Source organism: Podarcis melisellensis, assembly GCF_964234715.1.
Source record: "Podarcis melisellensis genome assembly, chromosome: 2".
Lineage (NCBI taxonomy): Eukaryota > Metazoa > Chordata > Lepidosauria > Squamata > Lacertidae > Podarcis > Podarcis melisellensis.
In genome coordinates, this window is record NC_138529.1 from 33,204,872 (window position 1) to 33,222,044 (window position 17,173).

Here is a 17,173-nt window from a genome sequence, read left to right on the forward strand (position 1 = left end):
AAACACAAGCAAAACATTTTCATCTGGCTATCTATTGTAGAAACCTTGGCATTTCTTTCCAAGGTTTCCAGTACAAGAGCTATTCTTTTTTTAAAAAAAGGATAAAAGTCTGTCTCTCTGCCTCTGACAATTTTACTCTGCTCTAGACAGTAGGGGGCAGCATAATAACTGGGCAAGCAATTTGATGAAACAACAGCAAGTAACTAGTGGATTCAGTGTCTGCCACATCAGCTGACTCATCCCAAGTTTAAATGTTATCACAACACAGAAAAATAAGCTTATTTTAAACAAGAAGTTTATTTAAACAACAAGACGCTTTACTTGAAGGGAAAACTATCCAAGATCAAATTTTTGTTTAGAGTAATTTACCCCTACTTAAAGACAGATTGCTCTACATGTAACAGCTACGTACAAAAAAGTTATAAAATCGTCCTTGGTTGTACAACGATAAAAGAAAAACATTGAAATTATCCAATCAAATAAGGTATGCAAGGTTTTTGTTTTTCAACAATGAGAGCAAAATAACTTACTGGAATATAAAGATAAAAGTTAGAGGAGCATGCCATGGAGGAATGGGGCATTTTCACAGACCAGTTTGTTTTTACCACCCCATCTCCATATGATGTTGATCAAAACATACCATTGGCCATTTAGTTAAAAAAAATATGCATGTCTGTGCACATACACCAGTTACGTTATGTACAATAGAAGGAATAGGAAAGGAAATCAAAGAGAGAAAGCTATACTGCAGTAGTCAAGATGTGGCTGAACCAAGTCTCGTTTTTCTAATTGTGAATGTGTTGTCTGTGGGAAAGGGAGTTTGGTTCTCTTTTAGTAGACTCCTCCTGTCTGCTGCTGGAACACATCAATTGTATCTTCGTCCTCCATTTCCAACTGCATTGAAAAGATTTAAAATTCAATTCAAAATACAACAAATGACACAATCAAAACAAAGAACTACAAGCAAATACAAGAGCCTAAAGATTGTTCTGTGGTTGTAACACGACGTCCTAAACTAGAAAACAAGGTTGCATTACAGAATGAGTGAACTGAATTCTGTTGGTACTGCCAGACTCAATGGATTGGATCAACAGAAGCACGAATGGCACAGAGCTTGTGCAACGGGGATTTTCTGGTTTATCTTTCCCAATGGAGTCCCAGGTGTCTCTCAAAAGCCACTCCATAGGGAGCAAAGACCCTTCCAGAATGGCATAGTATGGGCATGCGGGGGGGAGGGGAGAGCGCTACTGCAGGATAGGAAGACTGACAGAATTCAGGAAAGGCTATCTTGTCTGCATGCAAGTGTCTTCTTTCCACTTGTGCAAGACACTTTTGAATCGAAGCCAACAGAGATTAATAATCCAGAGTTAATTATAGTAAACTTAAGTGCATTTTCTGTAATTAAGACAGAAGAATTGTTCTATTCACTTGTCAGGATGGTGAATCCGTAACAATAATAATGTATTACTGTACAGGGATCAGATTAAAACTCCCTACACCTGCAATGAAGGCTAAAGTATTAGGATGGCACAGGGAGAATTGGGTAAAATTCAAATTGTACTTTTAGGTTGTCGCAAACTGCATGCAGAACCCGATTATCAAGAACTAGGGACATAAAATCTAAAAAATAAATAAATTGCTGCATTTGGCAATTAACTGAAAAAGTGTTCTACATACCACAGTGTTAGTTGCAAATCAGCATGACCTACCTATTAACATGGATAAGATTTAGTATTAAACTATTTCGTAGCTGATATTTGTATTCTTATTTTCTGTTTTCATTCTAGCAGAAACTTTGGCAGCTTTTTTCTTACCTGTGCAGGTGTATCTGTTTCATTGATTGGCTGCCCATCAAACCGGAATCTGATTTGCCTCATTGACAAACCCTACATAAATACAAATTTTAAAAAGGAAGAGTCTCAATTACTTATCAGCTGAGCCAAACAGCTACCACAAGCCATCATACTTATTTTACCAATCTTTGCATTTACGAAAAGTATACCAAAATACAATTATTGAGTGGTAAATTAAGTGTTGCTTGTGTAATAAAGGTGTTCAGAAGTGCCCCTACTGGTAGCATGTAGGAGATGCTAGATAAATTTTCAAGTCCAAAAGCAGTGATTTCAGATCACAATTGGGAGTAAACTTGAATGAGACTTTAGGGTGGCAAGTCTCAGAAGGACTGACATTTCAGAAGGATAGCAGGATTCACTTAATGTACCCCATTAGTGGAAGCCCTGTGCAAGGACTTACTCTTGTATGACAGGTCTCTCCCTCCCCACCCATCAAAATTGGCTGCTGGTGGTAGAACCCCACAAACAGCATTGGGGGGGGGGGGGAGCAGCGACAGTTCCATCTGGCAAGCGGCAATGCTTCTGCAGTCAGAGTATTTGTAATAATGCTACACTGAATTTCACCCACAGCCAAACAAGAATATTTTTCTAAGTTTATTGCACTGCATTGCAAACATCTAACAAAACCGCTGTTTCTGCACTTATGAGTTCTGCAAGGCACAACAAAAGCATTTCAGAGTAAGATATGTCAAGGCTGTATATTAAGTTTAAAATTATCTTTTTTCCACTTAAGTGCAGTTCCTCTCTAATTTTTTTGGTTATACCATCATTTTGGCCACTAGGAAGCTTCAATTACCAAAATAGAAGCCAAGGTTTGCTCCCAAAATGTTACATGGGCTAGAAATCTTGAAAAGTTATAGAACTGATCCTATTAGGCTGTGCATACTAAATATGCCTAATTATTATTTGGGTATGTTTTTGAAACAATGTGAAGATGAGATAGAACCTTAGGTACGAGCATTGTTACCTTGAATGAGTGTGCACTGGTCCTTACTTCCAGTTAGTCCAGAAGTAAAATAAACTATCATGACTAAGCCCATATATTGTACATCCAAACTGCTCTGCCCTCTTTAACCCATTGCTTTGCTGCATACTTTTAGGGCTGCCACTTAACTACATGAACTGACACATTCTACCACAAGTAGAAATTTGTCACTTGTAACATACTGTACTTTAGCCCAATTGTTACTTTCAGCACCAAAGGCCAAAGCTACATTTCTTGTGTGCTCATTTTATAACTAATAATGCTTTATTATTATTATTATTATTATTATTATTATTATTATTATTTTGCTGTTTTAATTAAACTGCTTAGAGGTTTTCTCTAAACCATGTCATATTTTTTTAACCCCCACATTTTAGGCTAGAAACAGATTCTCATAGGGAAGACTGGCAATTTAGGACTTAAAAAAAACAAAAACAAAACCTTCTCACATCCACAATTTTCTCCAGTCAAATTTGCAGTAATCAGGTATGTGCCCACCTTTCAATATGGCAGCAGTGAGGCCCACAAGACTTCCACATTTGCACTGTGTAGCCATTGTGATCAAGCAATGTTTACTTGCACTTGAAATCACAAGACATCAGGCATGGTGCAGGTAAAGGGTCAGGGGTAGCAAGACATCATGCCTTTGCTCTTATGGTTTGATATCAAATGCATGGGCAAAAACAGGTCACAGGACATCACTGTGACATATTAGGTGATTGATAGGTGTTCAGCCCTGTCAAACCTAGCCCACGGGGTCAACAAGCATCCAGCTCTTACTCCTGCAACATGGGAAGGAATCTTGCGTCTGACATACACTATGGGTCAGGAACAGTCTTCAGCTTTGGAATTCATCCTTGTTGTGCAGTGCTTCCATAACATTGGGAAGGCCCAGCAAAGCACGAAGTAGTCCCATCTCTCCTTCCAAGCGGGGATATAGGGACAAAAAAGAGATTGTCTCACTGTGCATCAGAGGTGTTGGGGCTACTTATGCTTGCCATAGCAAGAACTTGTGGACCTCTGCTGCGTACCATGCATAATTATGTACCTGCTTGATCCAATGCATCAATGATCCTGTCTTACCATTTTCCTAAGTTTTTTTCCTTTGTCCTCATGAAATGCTACACCTTAATCTCATCATTTATTTGCATATTTTGTATTATACTTTCAGTGTTTAGTGATGCTTGGATATACAGTGGTACCTCAGTTTAAGAACTGAATTCATTCTGGAGGTCTGTTCTTAACCTGAAACTCTTCTTAACCTGAAGCACAACTTTAGCTAATGGGGCCTCCCGCTGCCACTGCACGATTTCTGTTCTCATCCTGAAGCAAAGTTCTTAACTCGAGGTAATATTTCTGGGTTAGTGGAGTCTGTAACCTGAAGCGTATGTAACCCAAGGTATCACTGTAGAATATCTTTAGCAAGCATTATGTTGGAAGACTGCCATGTTCTTGCTCCTCAACAATTACATGAAAGTCTACTAAAATGACGTTGAATGTTTCACTGAAGTATTAGCAGAATGACCAACAATTTCTTTCAACCAATAATTATCCCTCATCCTCAGCTTAAGACACAAGCTTCTGCAAAAGACAGAGCTAGCTTACCGCTCTTATGGTAAAGCCACAACACAATTTTGAGAAGACTGCAGTGTAAGCACTCAGTTTAGCACAAACCTTAGGGTGAAGTCTGTTCACAGTCCTTCAGTGAAAACTTAACAGGATAACTATTGTTCACAACTTGCATCATATTTAAAGGTTGTGAATATAAGTGCTATGCCCTAACCATGTTAATAACAAGTGGTAGAGCAAGCTAACTTCAGAGACCAACTTCACCGTGACATGTACAAAATCTCAAAATATTCAAATGTTTTGTGTTAATATTCTTACATTGCCTTATTACTATGAAAATTGTTCCCATTTTATTTACTAGGTTGTGGTAGTCTTAAGTTTTCTAAAGCCGCAATATGGAAGTATGCACCTTTTGAAGCAGATTTATTTCCAAGCCAGAAGAGTGAGAAAACAGACCATAAGATGAAAACACTGCATATGTTTCCCAAAACTCAACTGCAAAAACAGGTGTCATAACTTAATAGTACCACAACCTGCTATAATAAAATTATTCCAAACAATACAAAAGCAAATACTATAAAAGTTAACTATCAGCACCAAAATGCCTAGACTTGCTTTCTTCTGTTTTGTTTTCTGTTTTTGCTTCGTTCACCAAGCTGGAAAACTCAAAAAGGAATGTAGCACTTATCTTCTAAATAGGTGGGAGCTATGGAGAAAGCTGAACTGAGAATGAACCTTTTCCTTGAGAGTACAGTGGTACCTTAGGTTACATACGCTTCAGGTTACAGACTCCACTAACCCAGAAATATTACCTCAGGTTAAGAACTTTGCTTCAGGATGAGAATAGAAATCGTACTGTGGTGGCGCGGCAGCAGCAGGAAGTCCCATTAGCTAAAGTGGTGCTTCAGGTTAAGAACAGACCTCCAGAACGAATTAAGTTCTTAATCCGAGGTACCTCTGTACTGAAGATCATGAAAGGATGCACTTTCATTACATGTACAATTGTACATGTTTATTACAGGGTTAATAGGCATGAAGGTGCCTCAAAATGTTTCTTTGAGTATTCATACAGTCTTCTCACCTGTCGTTCACAATAGGCTTTCATTAGTTTGCTAAGTGGTGTATGCCTTTTAATCTTAAACTGCACCACAGATCCATCTTGCCCTGCAACCTTCAGATTAATGTGGTCATTATTTTCAGTCTTCACACCTTCCTGTAAGGGAAGAAAAAGCATAATGATTTTAAAGTTATTCCATCTCGTAATGAATCCTCAAGTTCAATACGCATTATCACAACCAGAGTTCTCAAAGACTAGCCACTACAGCGCTGTTTCAGAAATATCATTCATTAGTAAGTGGTTTTAGTGGGCTGTTGCCAACTAACAAATGGCCCATAGTAGACAGGTCAATTAGATCACTGCAACTATTTCTATGCTTTGTGTTCTGAACTAAACATAGATTTCACTTGATTTATCTACTATACAAGATTCACAACAATACATGGCAATACTAAAGCTAACAAACCTCATTAAGTTTGCAATTCTACACAAACTTACCTGGAAGTAAGCACAAGTGAGCTCAGTGGGGCTTACCTACTCAGACATTTCATTTTAAATCACCCAATAAAACTGACCAGCACTATATAATGATGAATTTAAGAGCCAAAGTGCTCTTGACTTACTATATGGGGAAAGAGTTTTAAAGGTTAAGGCAGCAGCATGCAGCTGTAAAGAGCACAATAGTTAATTTTATCCTTCTTAGGAAAGCTACAGCTATTCTTGGAGCTTTAGCTACAGACCTGACAATTACCAACACCTCTCTTGCTTTATTTAAACTAAAGGCAAGCATTAAGTTATTGTTCTAGTGCATTTATGTACACAACTCTGAAGCACAGCCTCATAATGCATGCAATTATTGTTTTATTCTGTCCCTTTAGCATAATGAGAACAGAACTACTTCTCTTTTTCTTTCTTAAAATAACTCCACCACTGCAAAAAAGAAAAAAGAAAAAAGACATTTTCTTAGCTAAGTTTTGGATCTGGGTTTAGGGTTCAAATCTCCTCTGCCATAAAGTTCACAGGGTGTTATTGAGCTAGTCACTGTCTCAGCCTTAAACTATTTCACTGGTTATGGGGATCAAATTGGGGGGGATGCAATCCACCTTAAATTATATCCAGAAACACTGGATATAAATATAATAAATAAGAGGAAAAGAAAAATAATGTATCTTAAAATGTGCTTATCTTCTCTCACTCAACAGGGTTAAAAAACAACTACCACCACCACCATGAAGACACCTTAAGAGCTTTTTATCTTTTATCTTAAGGAACTTAAGAAACAAAAAGTTACTTTGCAAGCATGCCCACCATTTTTTAAAAGTAGATAGCACCTACTAGTCTGGGTCTGGGTAAGGTTCCTCCATACGATGCTGTAAGCTATGCAGGTATGCTGGGGTGCCACTTAAAAGGGCATCGTTTGACCTTAGGAACATTCCCTATTTCTGATCGCTAGGAGCTCAGAGCCTCATGGCACAACTCGTACCTTTGAAGAATCCATGACTATGACCATCCCATTAAGTTCACAGTACGCCCGACTCCACACAACAGACGTTCCCTATGGCCTACCTCCGATGCACCTAAGACACACGCACGAAAATACAAAAACCACAGGCGCCACAGGGCCCTCACGCTGCAAGGCTTTGCAGAGAGCTCCTGGAAAGCGCTGCAGCGAAGCCCCACACCTCCGATCTCGCCCTTGCACACTCCCGCACACAAAGCAAACTCCATCCAAAAGGCACGCACGCACAGAACACCACCACCGTCGCCCCCTTTTGTAAAAAAATAATAATAGTAACGTTCCTCTGTTCAACCGCCTTGAGCGGCGGGCGGGATCCCGCGGAGTCCGCGAGAGGAAAGGGGTTTTTCGCGCAGCCAACGTTTTGGCGCCTCCGAAGTCACATTTAAAACGAGGCGTACGTCGGAAAAGGAAGGGAGGGAAGGAAGGAAGGAGGGAGGAAAAGGAAAAGCCAGGCCACCCAGAGGCCAGTTACCTCCGCGGGAAGCGAAAGAGGGGTTACCTGCCGCCCAGGGGCCACTTAGGGAGGACAGCAAGCAGCGTGCAGGGCGGCCAGGAAGGAAGCGACACAAAGAGGGGCCTTGCCATCGCCATCGCCACCCCCCTCGCCGGTCAATAAAGCTGCGGCCGGCGCCCAGCACACGAGGGACTAGCGCCTCTTTCTTGCAAAGGGAGGGGGCCACAACATCAACAACAGAAACCCGAGAGGGAAGGGGCCGTTCCGCAGCCCTCCGCAGGGGCAAGGGAGGCTCGCCGCTGTAAGGAAAGGCGAGCTCCTCGAGGGGGCACCCCCATCCCTTCCTCCCCCTCCCCCTAGAAAGAAATCCGATTAAGGCGGAGAGGGGGAGGGGGTGGAAAATGGCGCGCAAGAACCGGCGCGGCGGAGCCGACGCTGCGCCGCCTCCGTCCCCGCCGCCCGTGCCGGCTCCGTTGCCTCCGCTCCCCGCCGTCTTCGCTCACCTTGGGCTTCTCGTCAGCCATGGCGAGTTCAGCGGGGGCCGGTCCGCTGCGAGCACCTCACGCGAGCAAGTGGGGGGACGGAAGGATGAAAAAAGGCGACCGCGACGGCCGAGACAGAAAGACTGGGGGAGGGGGCGAGTGAGCGCGCACGCACTGCCGCGGGGCCGCGCCTGAGCCTGCGAGAGCGCGCACGCACGGCCTCCCCCCTCCCCCTCCAGTCCGCTCGCCATTGGGCCTCGGCGGGGCGAGAGCGCGCAGCGCCGTTACATAACTCGGAAGAGAACGGCGGAGGGAGGAGGCAATGGCTGCGTGCGTGCGCGCACCCAGGGGGCGTCGTCCGCGCCCCTACCCAACGTGCGCGCGCCCCGATGGGCGCAGCGAGCATTGCTCTTGCTCGTGAAGAGGGTATTGTCTTTTCAAAATGGCCGCCGGGCCTGGGAGACTGCAGAGATCTCCAGCTAGCCAATTCGCACTTTCCATCAAGTTACCATTGCTATGATTTACATGGTCCTGCTAAACAGCAAATCTCTCTGCCTTTTCAATTGTTCCTTTTCATTTGGTTAATGGGGTAGCCACGTTAATCCTTGTTAGATTTCTGTGTACAACCATTCTATCTCTGTTGCACCAGATATCACCCAAAGTAGGTCCCTACTTTCCCGGATGTTAGCTGAAGTTTTCTTGTACCAACTCCATAATTTCTCTTTGTATCCCACTAAATAAATTGTCATTCATGCATATGTTAAACTGCTATTACACTGAAGTGTGCCTATCTACTAATAAAAAACTACAAAATATCAGATTTCCTCATTACCTTACATGGAAACTGAACCTGTACACTTTACTAATATTCACTGATAATTTCTTTTCACTTTCCAAATTAACACACCTTGATCTCAAATGTCCAGAAAGAAAAGCACACTGGTTCTGGAATAAACCCATCACTGATGTTTTAAGAAAGGATATTTACATAATCCTCAAATATGAACAGGAAAATTGTGTTGCTATTTTCATAAACTTGCTTTAATCTCTGAATATCCTAGTGGAACAGTGGTTTCCACTGCTTTCATTTATCAGGGGTTCCTTGATGAGAAGGGCAGATAAATTTCCCTGAAAAAAATTCACTACTGTTTATCTTCCCTGCATAGTGCAGTCACTGGGAAGTATTGAGTGAATTCTTAGTTCACCTGGGGCCCAGCAGACTTGCCGGTTTTCCACACTGTGTGCAAATAGAAATTAGAAGACAATTAATGTGTGTGATAGAGAATAGGCATAAATGCACAAAAAGCAAATGGTCAACTATTGTATTTTTGGGCAGAGCAATGCTATAGCTTTGGTACACCAGAATACCACTAATGCTGTTGGTGTAACATAGTTCATATTTGGTCCCCACTCTGTGCTTAGCTCTCACCAGTGGTTCCTAGAAGCTGTCAGCATATGACGGCAGCCACACCCTAAAAAACAGCTTCCACTGACCAGCTAAACCAGATGAGGGTAGCCAGTGGGTCTCAGTCCTCTGTTAGGGAATTTCCTATGCATGCAAAGACAGCCTCCAATGGACTGAGCGGACGAGACCAATAATGGGACCAACAGTAAAAAAGATGATTTCTGCATGTGCTGTAGAGGGATATGAGGGGCCGATGAGTCTTGTCAACCTGGGAAGGTAGCCCATCTAGGAGATGGAAAACTCTGATCCTAAACCTCTGCTGCCTTGCGGGATATCTTTGGGAGAAGAAAAGGCTAAGGAGTAAACCAAACACAAATCTGGAGTGGAGTCCCTATAATGGTTGAAAAATGCCTTGTATGCCTTTTGGCAACTCCTGCAGCCAAGCTGGTGCCAGACGTATTACTCTGCTTTCCTTTACATCACAGCAGTGAGGCTAAGAGGAGGGTCATGTCATCAGGGCAGTCTACAACCTCTATACACACTGTCCAAGCTTGTGCCCTGAGGAGGTCACTTCAGTGCTGCTAATGCAGCAGTTTGACTTCACCCTTGCAGGCGCACTTCATTTTCTCTCAGGACAGAAGGATATCAACAAGAACAATTCTTGCTCAGCTCGAAAGATGAAAAGTCCCCCCAATCACAGAATGGACCACTGATGATGTCCATACTTGCAGCCTCCATGGTAGCACTGAGGACTTCCACCAATCATGTGTCAGCCCTATGACAGTGCCTCCATGGAAGAATCCAATCCATTCACAGCAACTAATTGACATTTCCATGACATATCCCCATTTCACTCTGCACACAACACACCTGGCACAATGACACCACAGCAGCAGCAACTGCATAAATTAATATGCACAAGTAGGAATAAATCAATAACTGGGAGTTCCAAGAGATCCTCATACACCGGTTTGAATCTTAATCCCACACAGGTTTCCATGGCACAATACAGTGGTACCTCGGGTTAAGAACTTAATTCGTTCTGGAGGTCTGTTCTTAACCTGAAGCACCACTTTAGCTTATGGGGCCTCCTGCTGCCGCCGCGCCACCACTGCACGATTTCTGTTCTCATCCTGAAGCAAAGTTCTTAACCCAGGGTAATATTTCTGAGTTAGCGGAGTCTGTAACCTGAAGCGTATGTAACCTGAAGTGTATGTAACCCAAGGTACCACTGTAGTTCAAGACTAACAGGGTGGGGGATAGAAGCCTTTTTGTAGGCATGGAAAGAAACTAGGAAAGCACCTATCATACACAAGAGCAACTTCCATTAGCTCACTGAGAAGGGCATGGAGTTGAGAAATGAAACACGAGTTCAAGTCCCACTAAGTGGATCTGGAGTGAAAAGGTCCTCCTCACCTTCTGAATGCTAGGCTGGCAACAGTCGTATAAGAGTGAGAAAATGAGAGAACCCCTGAGTCAAAACCTCTGCATATTCTTCAGAGCAGGTCTGTGCCTATTCAGCTACAACAGGAGACAACCAACATGGCCAATTTATCACCTCGCACCTGTCAGCATGGAGAGATAGCTCAGGTTTCACATGTAAAGGTAAAGGTATCCTTGACTGTTAGGTCCAGTCGCGGACAACTCTGGGGTTGTGTGCTCATCTCACTCTATAGGCCGAGGGAGCCGGGATTTGTTCGCAGACAAATGTGGCCAGCATGACTAAGCCGCTTCTGGCGAACCAGAGCAGTGCACGGAAATGCTGTTTACCTTCCCGCCAGAGCGGTACCTATTTATCTACTTGCACTTGACGTGCTTTTGAACTGCTAGGTGGGCAGGAGCTGGGACCGAGCAACAGGAGCTCACCCCGTTGCAGGGATTCGAACTGCCAACCTTCCGATCGGCAAGCACTAGGATACCCCAGATTCAAACCCAGCATTCAAATCCACTGATATGGGACCCCGAAAATGGGGTGCCTTAGCCATTCAGCTATTTTGGTTCGTCTCTGTCAATGGCAACCTATACTGTTCTGTGTGTCAGGCTAGTTATCATTTCAGTAGGCCTCGTTGTTCTACCAGTTATCCCATACATACGGCATAGTAGCATCAGTCATCCTACTTGTGCCCTCTGAGAGGCCATCTGGCTTACAATGCAGAATATGAGTGAGCAGAGTGTCAGGGTGACTCACCAGAGCCTTTGCAGCAACAAGGTTCCAACAACCCCCAGCTGAAGTGAGATTAAAATAAGGAGAGGGGAGGGTATCCTAGCAACAAAGAAATAGCACAACACCTTAATTAAAGCTTGTATTGAATGGTATCTGGGATGGAGTGGGTTCTGAAAGTCAGAAGGGCACAGGGGGGCAGGAAGCTGCCAACTAGTCATCACAGCAAAGCTCCTCTGCCTTTGACAGTGGAATAAAATACAGCAAAGTAGCAAGTGTCTCTCATGGCTCAGTTTCCTTACACAACTGTGGCATGGAGCTGGCAAAGGTACCGGAGCCTGTCTTTAACAAGTAGGTTTGGCAATGCAACCCTTCAGAAGTACAGCTGGAAGTCCTCTGACGATTGCTTACTAGTCACACCGAGCTGCTGTGGAGAGCAAAGGCGGAGAATGAAGAACAAGCAACTGCCATCACGTTGGTGCCCAGAGTCCCTAGGCCTCGATGCATAATAAGTGTTTGTGAGGAAGTTTATAGAGGGAGAGGCACCACTTCAGCGCTGCTCCACTTGTATCAACCTTTCCCCCACTGTGGGGGAGTGGGGAATAATACAGTGATTGAGTAAATACGTACCTCTTCCCTGTAGGGAGTTGCAAACTTGATAAAAGCTTTGCTGGTTCAGAACAAAATTCCATCTAGTCCAGCATTTTTCACAGTGGTCAACCAGACCACAGCAAGACCCCGCTATTGTAGTTGTTCTCCAGCACACATTATTCAGAAGAATAATGCTTCTGATCATGGTTTAATATAGCCATAATGACCAGTAGCACTTGGCAGCCTTGTCCTCTTTTAATGCCATCTACATTGTTGCTCATTGGCACATCTTGTGACAACAAATCCATTAGTGAATTAGTGAAGCAGTGCATGAAGAATTATTTATTTTTGTCTCTCCTCTATATCCCACCTTCCACCTTCACTGAATGGCTCTGGGTTCTAAATGTTTCAAAGAGGAAGAAAAACCTTTGTCCCCTTCTCCACATGTCTCTCTCATGTCCCCGTCCTTTTATTTTTTAAAATACCCAATGTCAGGCCTAGCAACAGCAGTCACCATTGGCAGGTACTTACCAATGGTCCATGCCTACTGGAAGGCACATCAACTGATTAGCTGTCTTGTTTAGCCTGAGAGGCAGTAGCCTAGCAACAGGGGTAGATGGAGAGGCAGGTCCTCCAGCAAGTGGAACCACTGGTGCTCACCAGTTAAAATCCTCCACGCTGTCTCTGGAACCCCAAGGAATATTGCTAAAATGATCCTACGTTCTTGGGAAATGCCCCAGAGTTACTGTGGTACCAGCAGCAGCCAGTGAGACTAAATTTCCCCCCTGCTGCATGCCAGGCTTAGTACCCACCTACCTCAAGGTAAGTGGGAGCCATCTCTACCACCCAGGGAGACAGGGCTTATCTTCAACCACCTGTTTCCATGGCCCCTTTAACTGCTACCTCCTTGGCTTCCCAACTTGGTGGACAGCCTTACTGCCATATCTTCCCCCATTTTAGTTGAAGGAATTGTTTTGGAACATTTCTCAATCCCTTTTTGATTTTACCACCCTGAATGATGTGTCATTCATGAGCTTCGCCAAATCGCCATGTCATCTCTCATCCTTAGTTCAGTTTCATTTAAGAGCATGTTAAAAAGCACCAATCTCACTATAAACCCTTTGTGGGACTGGGGCGCATATTACATCCTTCCATTTTTAGAAATCTCCATTTATTCTTGTTCTCTGTTTTCTGTTCTCTTTAACTAGTTACCGATCCATAGGATGGTCATATTCCACAGACTACATTTATTCAGGAGACTACAGTGAAAGTCTTCCTGCTTCTTTAAGGGGATTACATTCTGCCTCTCAGGGCAAAGCCTGCTGAAGGTGGTTTTACAAAAGTTAATTAGCTTCAGACAACAACAACAACAATTTTATTATTTATATGCCATCTATCTGACTGGGTTGCCATATAACACAATAATTTTCCTTTAAATACATAGCAAGAACATTGTGCTTTCAAATAATTTACAATACAATCTACATGTAATGCTTTTAGTCAAGGTCTTCCCATAAGCTTCTTTCTGTTCATCCACCTACGGTCCCTACTGATGCCTTGTCTCATCAATCAAAGTTGTACTGCCCCATTATAGCTTCCTCCACCTGCTGCCTTTGATGGTCCAATGTCTCCCTTTGTGCTTGCACTAATGATGAAACTATTTCGGAATCTGAGTAGCCTTCCCTTTCAAGCATGGCTCATTAGATTATCTGGACTTTCTGTTCTCCAAATCCTTTCAAGGACTCTCATCTGCTGGAGTATCCAGGCAACTGGAGGAGTAACCATGGAGGGGCTGTTCAGAGGAAAGGAAACAAGCCCACAGGAGCCAAGGTTCATATGTCACAACAAATTGGAATCTGGCTTGTTTAGGGTTTGTTTCCCCCCCTTCACAGCACAGTCAGGAGCAAGAGAAGAATAAAGTGTTCATGCACATTAAAACATACTTTATTTTAAATGATGAACATAAACATAAGAATATATGAAGAGCCTGTTGGATCAGGCCATTGCCCCAGCTAGTCCAGCATCCTGTTCTCAACAATGGTGATCAGATGTGTATGGGAAGCTCACAAGCATTACCTTGAGTGCAACAGAACTCTCCCTTCTTGTGGTTTCCAGCAATTGGTATTCAGAGAGAGCACATGGCTTCTGACAGTGGAGATAGAACATAGCCGTCAAGGTTGCAAGCCATGATAGCCTTATCCTCTGTGAATGTGTCCAATTCTGTTTCAAAGTCATCCACAGATTAATTAAGCGGATAAACTGGACTTTTCCCATTTGCTTGCTCTCCTTCAAACACAAAAGAGTAAAACAGATTATGGGTTGCATCCAGAGAATTAGGTAGAACCCACAAAACACATTTAGAACACACTGTTCTCCCCAAAGAATCCTAGGAACTGTGGTTCACAAAGGTGCAATTCCCAGCACGCTTAACAAACTACAGTTCCCAGGATCCTTTGAGAGCTCACAAACAACACCATCTCCCGTGACACAGATAATCTGCTCTTCTTGTTCCCAGCGTACTGAAATCAGAGCTATGCTACCTCTGAACATGGAGGTGTCATTTAACTGCTATGGTCTATTACAGCCTTTGATAGACGTGTCCTCCATAAATATGTCTAATCCTGTGAAACTGCAATCTGAAGTAAACCATTGGGTATTACCACAGGTTCCATAATTCTGCACTATCTAAAGAGGTAATTACTTTGGACATGTCTAGATCTACCATTAATCAACTTCAGTGGTTGTCTCATAGTATTCTAAATATGGCTACATCACATAATTACTAAATCACTTTTATACCTGCTGTTCCTCACTACTTGGAGAGGAAAATAAAGTGAAAGAAGCTAAAAAGCACTACTGCTATGTTGTTCTGCAGAAGTATTTGGGAACTGAAATTCACTTTATCCACCCAGTTGTCAGCTATGAAAGAGATATGGAGAATATAATATTAGTTAATGCAAACTGCATGTTCAAGATTATTTTTCTCAAGTTAAATATTTATCCTATATTTATTTTATAGTTTAATGCTCTTTATAAAATGTACATGATTCAGAGTTAATGAAAACAACATTTTTAGAATGTTTTAACCAGAATATGTATAAGCATGTTTTTTAAAAAAATTGTTATCTACTATGGAGAAATAGGAAAAGAGATAAACATAATTCACATATTTTCAAGTGCTAATGTAGCCACGCCATGATCCTATTAAGTGGAGGTTGCCAGGGGTGGCCCAAGGTGTTGCAGCACCTGAGGCGAAATGCCCCACTGCTGCCCCTGTGATGAAGAAGCTCTTGTGGAGAAGCCCTTGTGGAGTCTCCCACACAGGGAAAGCTGGGGAGATCATTTATGGGTCCCCTCCTCCTTCCCAGCAGCGGGGTTTTGCACTGGCTTCTCCTTTTAGGAGAAAAGCCCCACCACTGCTGGGTGGTGGGGGAAGATCTCCCCCCCCCCCCAGTGACATGCCACTCCAACAGGGAGCCAGCAGGAAATCGCACCAAGCTAGTTGGAGTTAACTCTTTATTAGCACAAACAGGATCTGTGCAGTGGTGTCAGGCCTAATAAGCACAACACATATCTCCAGCAGGTCTTGCCCTTATAAAGCATTTGCTGAGACTGAAGGTCTTGCCTCCCTACCGCTGCCTAAGTCCCCTCCTCTTCAAGGTTTCCCCCAAGCAATTTGAGACAGTACCTGTGTGAAGCTAACATCTGCTCTGCCCTCTTCATGCCTCTTCTGGGCCTGGGAGACCAGAGGGGAGGGGAGCTTGTTGCAGCAGGAGGGGGAGATACCTGTGCCTCTTCACCAGCCAGACTCATCTCTGCCTCTTGGCTTCCCTCCTCTACTGCTTTACCTTCCGTCACTGAGTCTGGACTGCTTTCTGCCACAGCCTCTTCCTGCTCACTAAACCCTGTTACCTCTTCAGCTTCCAGGATCTCCTCCTCCCAGCCTGCTCCCTCTGACCACTCATTGTCATCCCACCACCACTCCCCTGGCGCTAAGCCAGCTTTGCTTCCCTTGGGTGTTCCCCAGCTGCTTCCTCCCACCAAGAAATACGTCCAAACTAGTTCAGTGTCACATTTCCTCAGATAAGTGGTCTACAGAACTGTAGCCAAAGCACTATTCGAGTAGATATGTTAACTCAAATATCTCAGGTCCAAGGCCAACACGTGTTCACACAATCAGTTGGGAGAATATAAAACAGTTTGGATTGCATTAGCTGTAGGCAAGAATCCAACAGGCAATCCAAGGGTAAACAGTGAACCAGAGAAAACCAATTTTGTGATTTGGTTGTGAATTTATACCCCCACTGTGGGCCAGCTAAGACTTCTAACTCTTGTTACCAGGAAGGGACAGAGCCTTAAGCAGAAGAGGGGAGCCTGGCAGAAAAAAACCAGCAGCTTGGGGAACCTCATTGCGAGGCAGGGGCAAAACTAGGCTTTATTTCACCTGGGTCAAAGGCCCAGTTTGATACCCCCCCCACATATTTGCATGCACACATACACAGGCAGGGAGCCTCAATGGTGCTCACCTGGAGCAAAAAAACAAACAACCCCGTAGCTAAGCCTCTTGAGTGAGGTTACTAGGGAACCAGGCAGAGACCCTTCTTGGTATTCGAGCCCACCTTGTGGAATGCCCTCCTGCCAGATGTCAAGGGGAAAAAAACTACTTGAGTTTTTAGAAGACAGCCCTGTTTAGGGAAGTTTTTAATGGTAGATGTTTTATTGTGTTTTTAATGTATTTTGTTGGGAGCCGCCCAGAGTGGCTGGGGCAGCCCAGTCTGATGGACATCATTTAAATAACAAATTGTTGTTGTTTCTGGGCACAGAGTTTTAGGGAGTCTAGATAGATAGATATTGCAGTTCCAATATATATTGGAAGAACTGCAAGGACAAGTGAAAGCTTTGCAGCCCTACATCTAGCGGACACTGCAATAAGTATTCCTCTCTGCTGCCACGACTACCCTAACAGCGCTCTTTCCAGCTCCACCACCCCAACTGCAACAACATCGCGGCGCTGCTGTCTCAACCACTTGTATAGTTTCCCGCCGAGTCGACTTCGCTCTCTGAATCAGCGCCGTTTAATTTTGAGGCTCTGCAGAG

The 17,173-nt window shown here is 43.7% G+C and overlaps 1 protein-coding gene and 2 long non-coding RNA genes across 3 annotated transcripts; 1 reads left to right on the forward strand and 2 right to left on the reverse strand.

Annotated features, from left to right (window-relative positions):
• Nucleotides 1-278: 278 nt before the first annotated feature.
• SUMO2 (small ubiquitin like modifier 2) lies at nucleotides 279-8,151 on the reverse strand. The gene is made up of 4 exons (XM_081899969.1): nucleotides 7,941-8,151; nucleotides 5,489-5,620; nucleotides 1,815-1,886; nucleotides 279-894 (listed from the first exon to the last, which is right to left on the reverse strand). Exons 1-4 carry the CDS (start codon nucleotides 7,959-7,961, stop codon nucleotides 832-834), a joined length of 288 nt encoding a protein of 95 aa, XP_081756095.1. The 5' UTR covers nucleotides 7,962-8,151; the 3' UTR covers nucleotides 279-831.
• Nucleotides 8,152-12,678: 4,527 nt separating this feature from the next.
• Nucleotides 12,679-14,014, forward strand: LOC309365517. Its single transcript, XR_014166224.1, has 2 exons — nucleotides 12,679-12,898; nucleotides 13,817-14,014. It is a non-coding gene; the product is annotated as an uncharacterized lncRNA (long non-coding RNA).
• On the reverse strand, nucleotides 13,436-16,528 carry LOC309365516. The gene is made up of 2 exons (XR_014166223.1): nucleotides 15,765-16,528; nucleotides 13,436-14,362 (listed from the first exon to the last, which is right to left on the reverse strand). It is a non-coding gene; the product is annotated as an uncharacterized lncRNA (long non-coding RNA).
• Nucleotides 16,529-17,173: the final 645 nt, after the last annotated feature.

Excerpts from the sequence above, each read along its gene's own strand:
- SUMO2 (XM_081899969.1), bottom strand. The coding sequence starts at position 7,961 with ATGGCTGACGAGAAGCCCAAG. Across the intron at positions 5,621-7,940 it reads TGGCTGACGAGAAGCCCAAG|GAAGGTGTGAAGACTGAAAA; the intron begins GTGAGCGAAGAC and ends CTTCCCTTACAG. Across the intron at positions 895-1,814 it reads AAACAGATACACCTGCACAG|TTGGAAATGGAGGACGAAGA; the intron begins GTAAGAAAAAAG and ends TTTTCAATGCAG.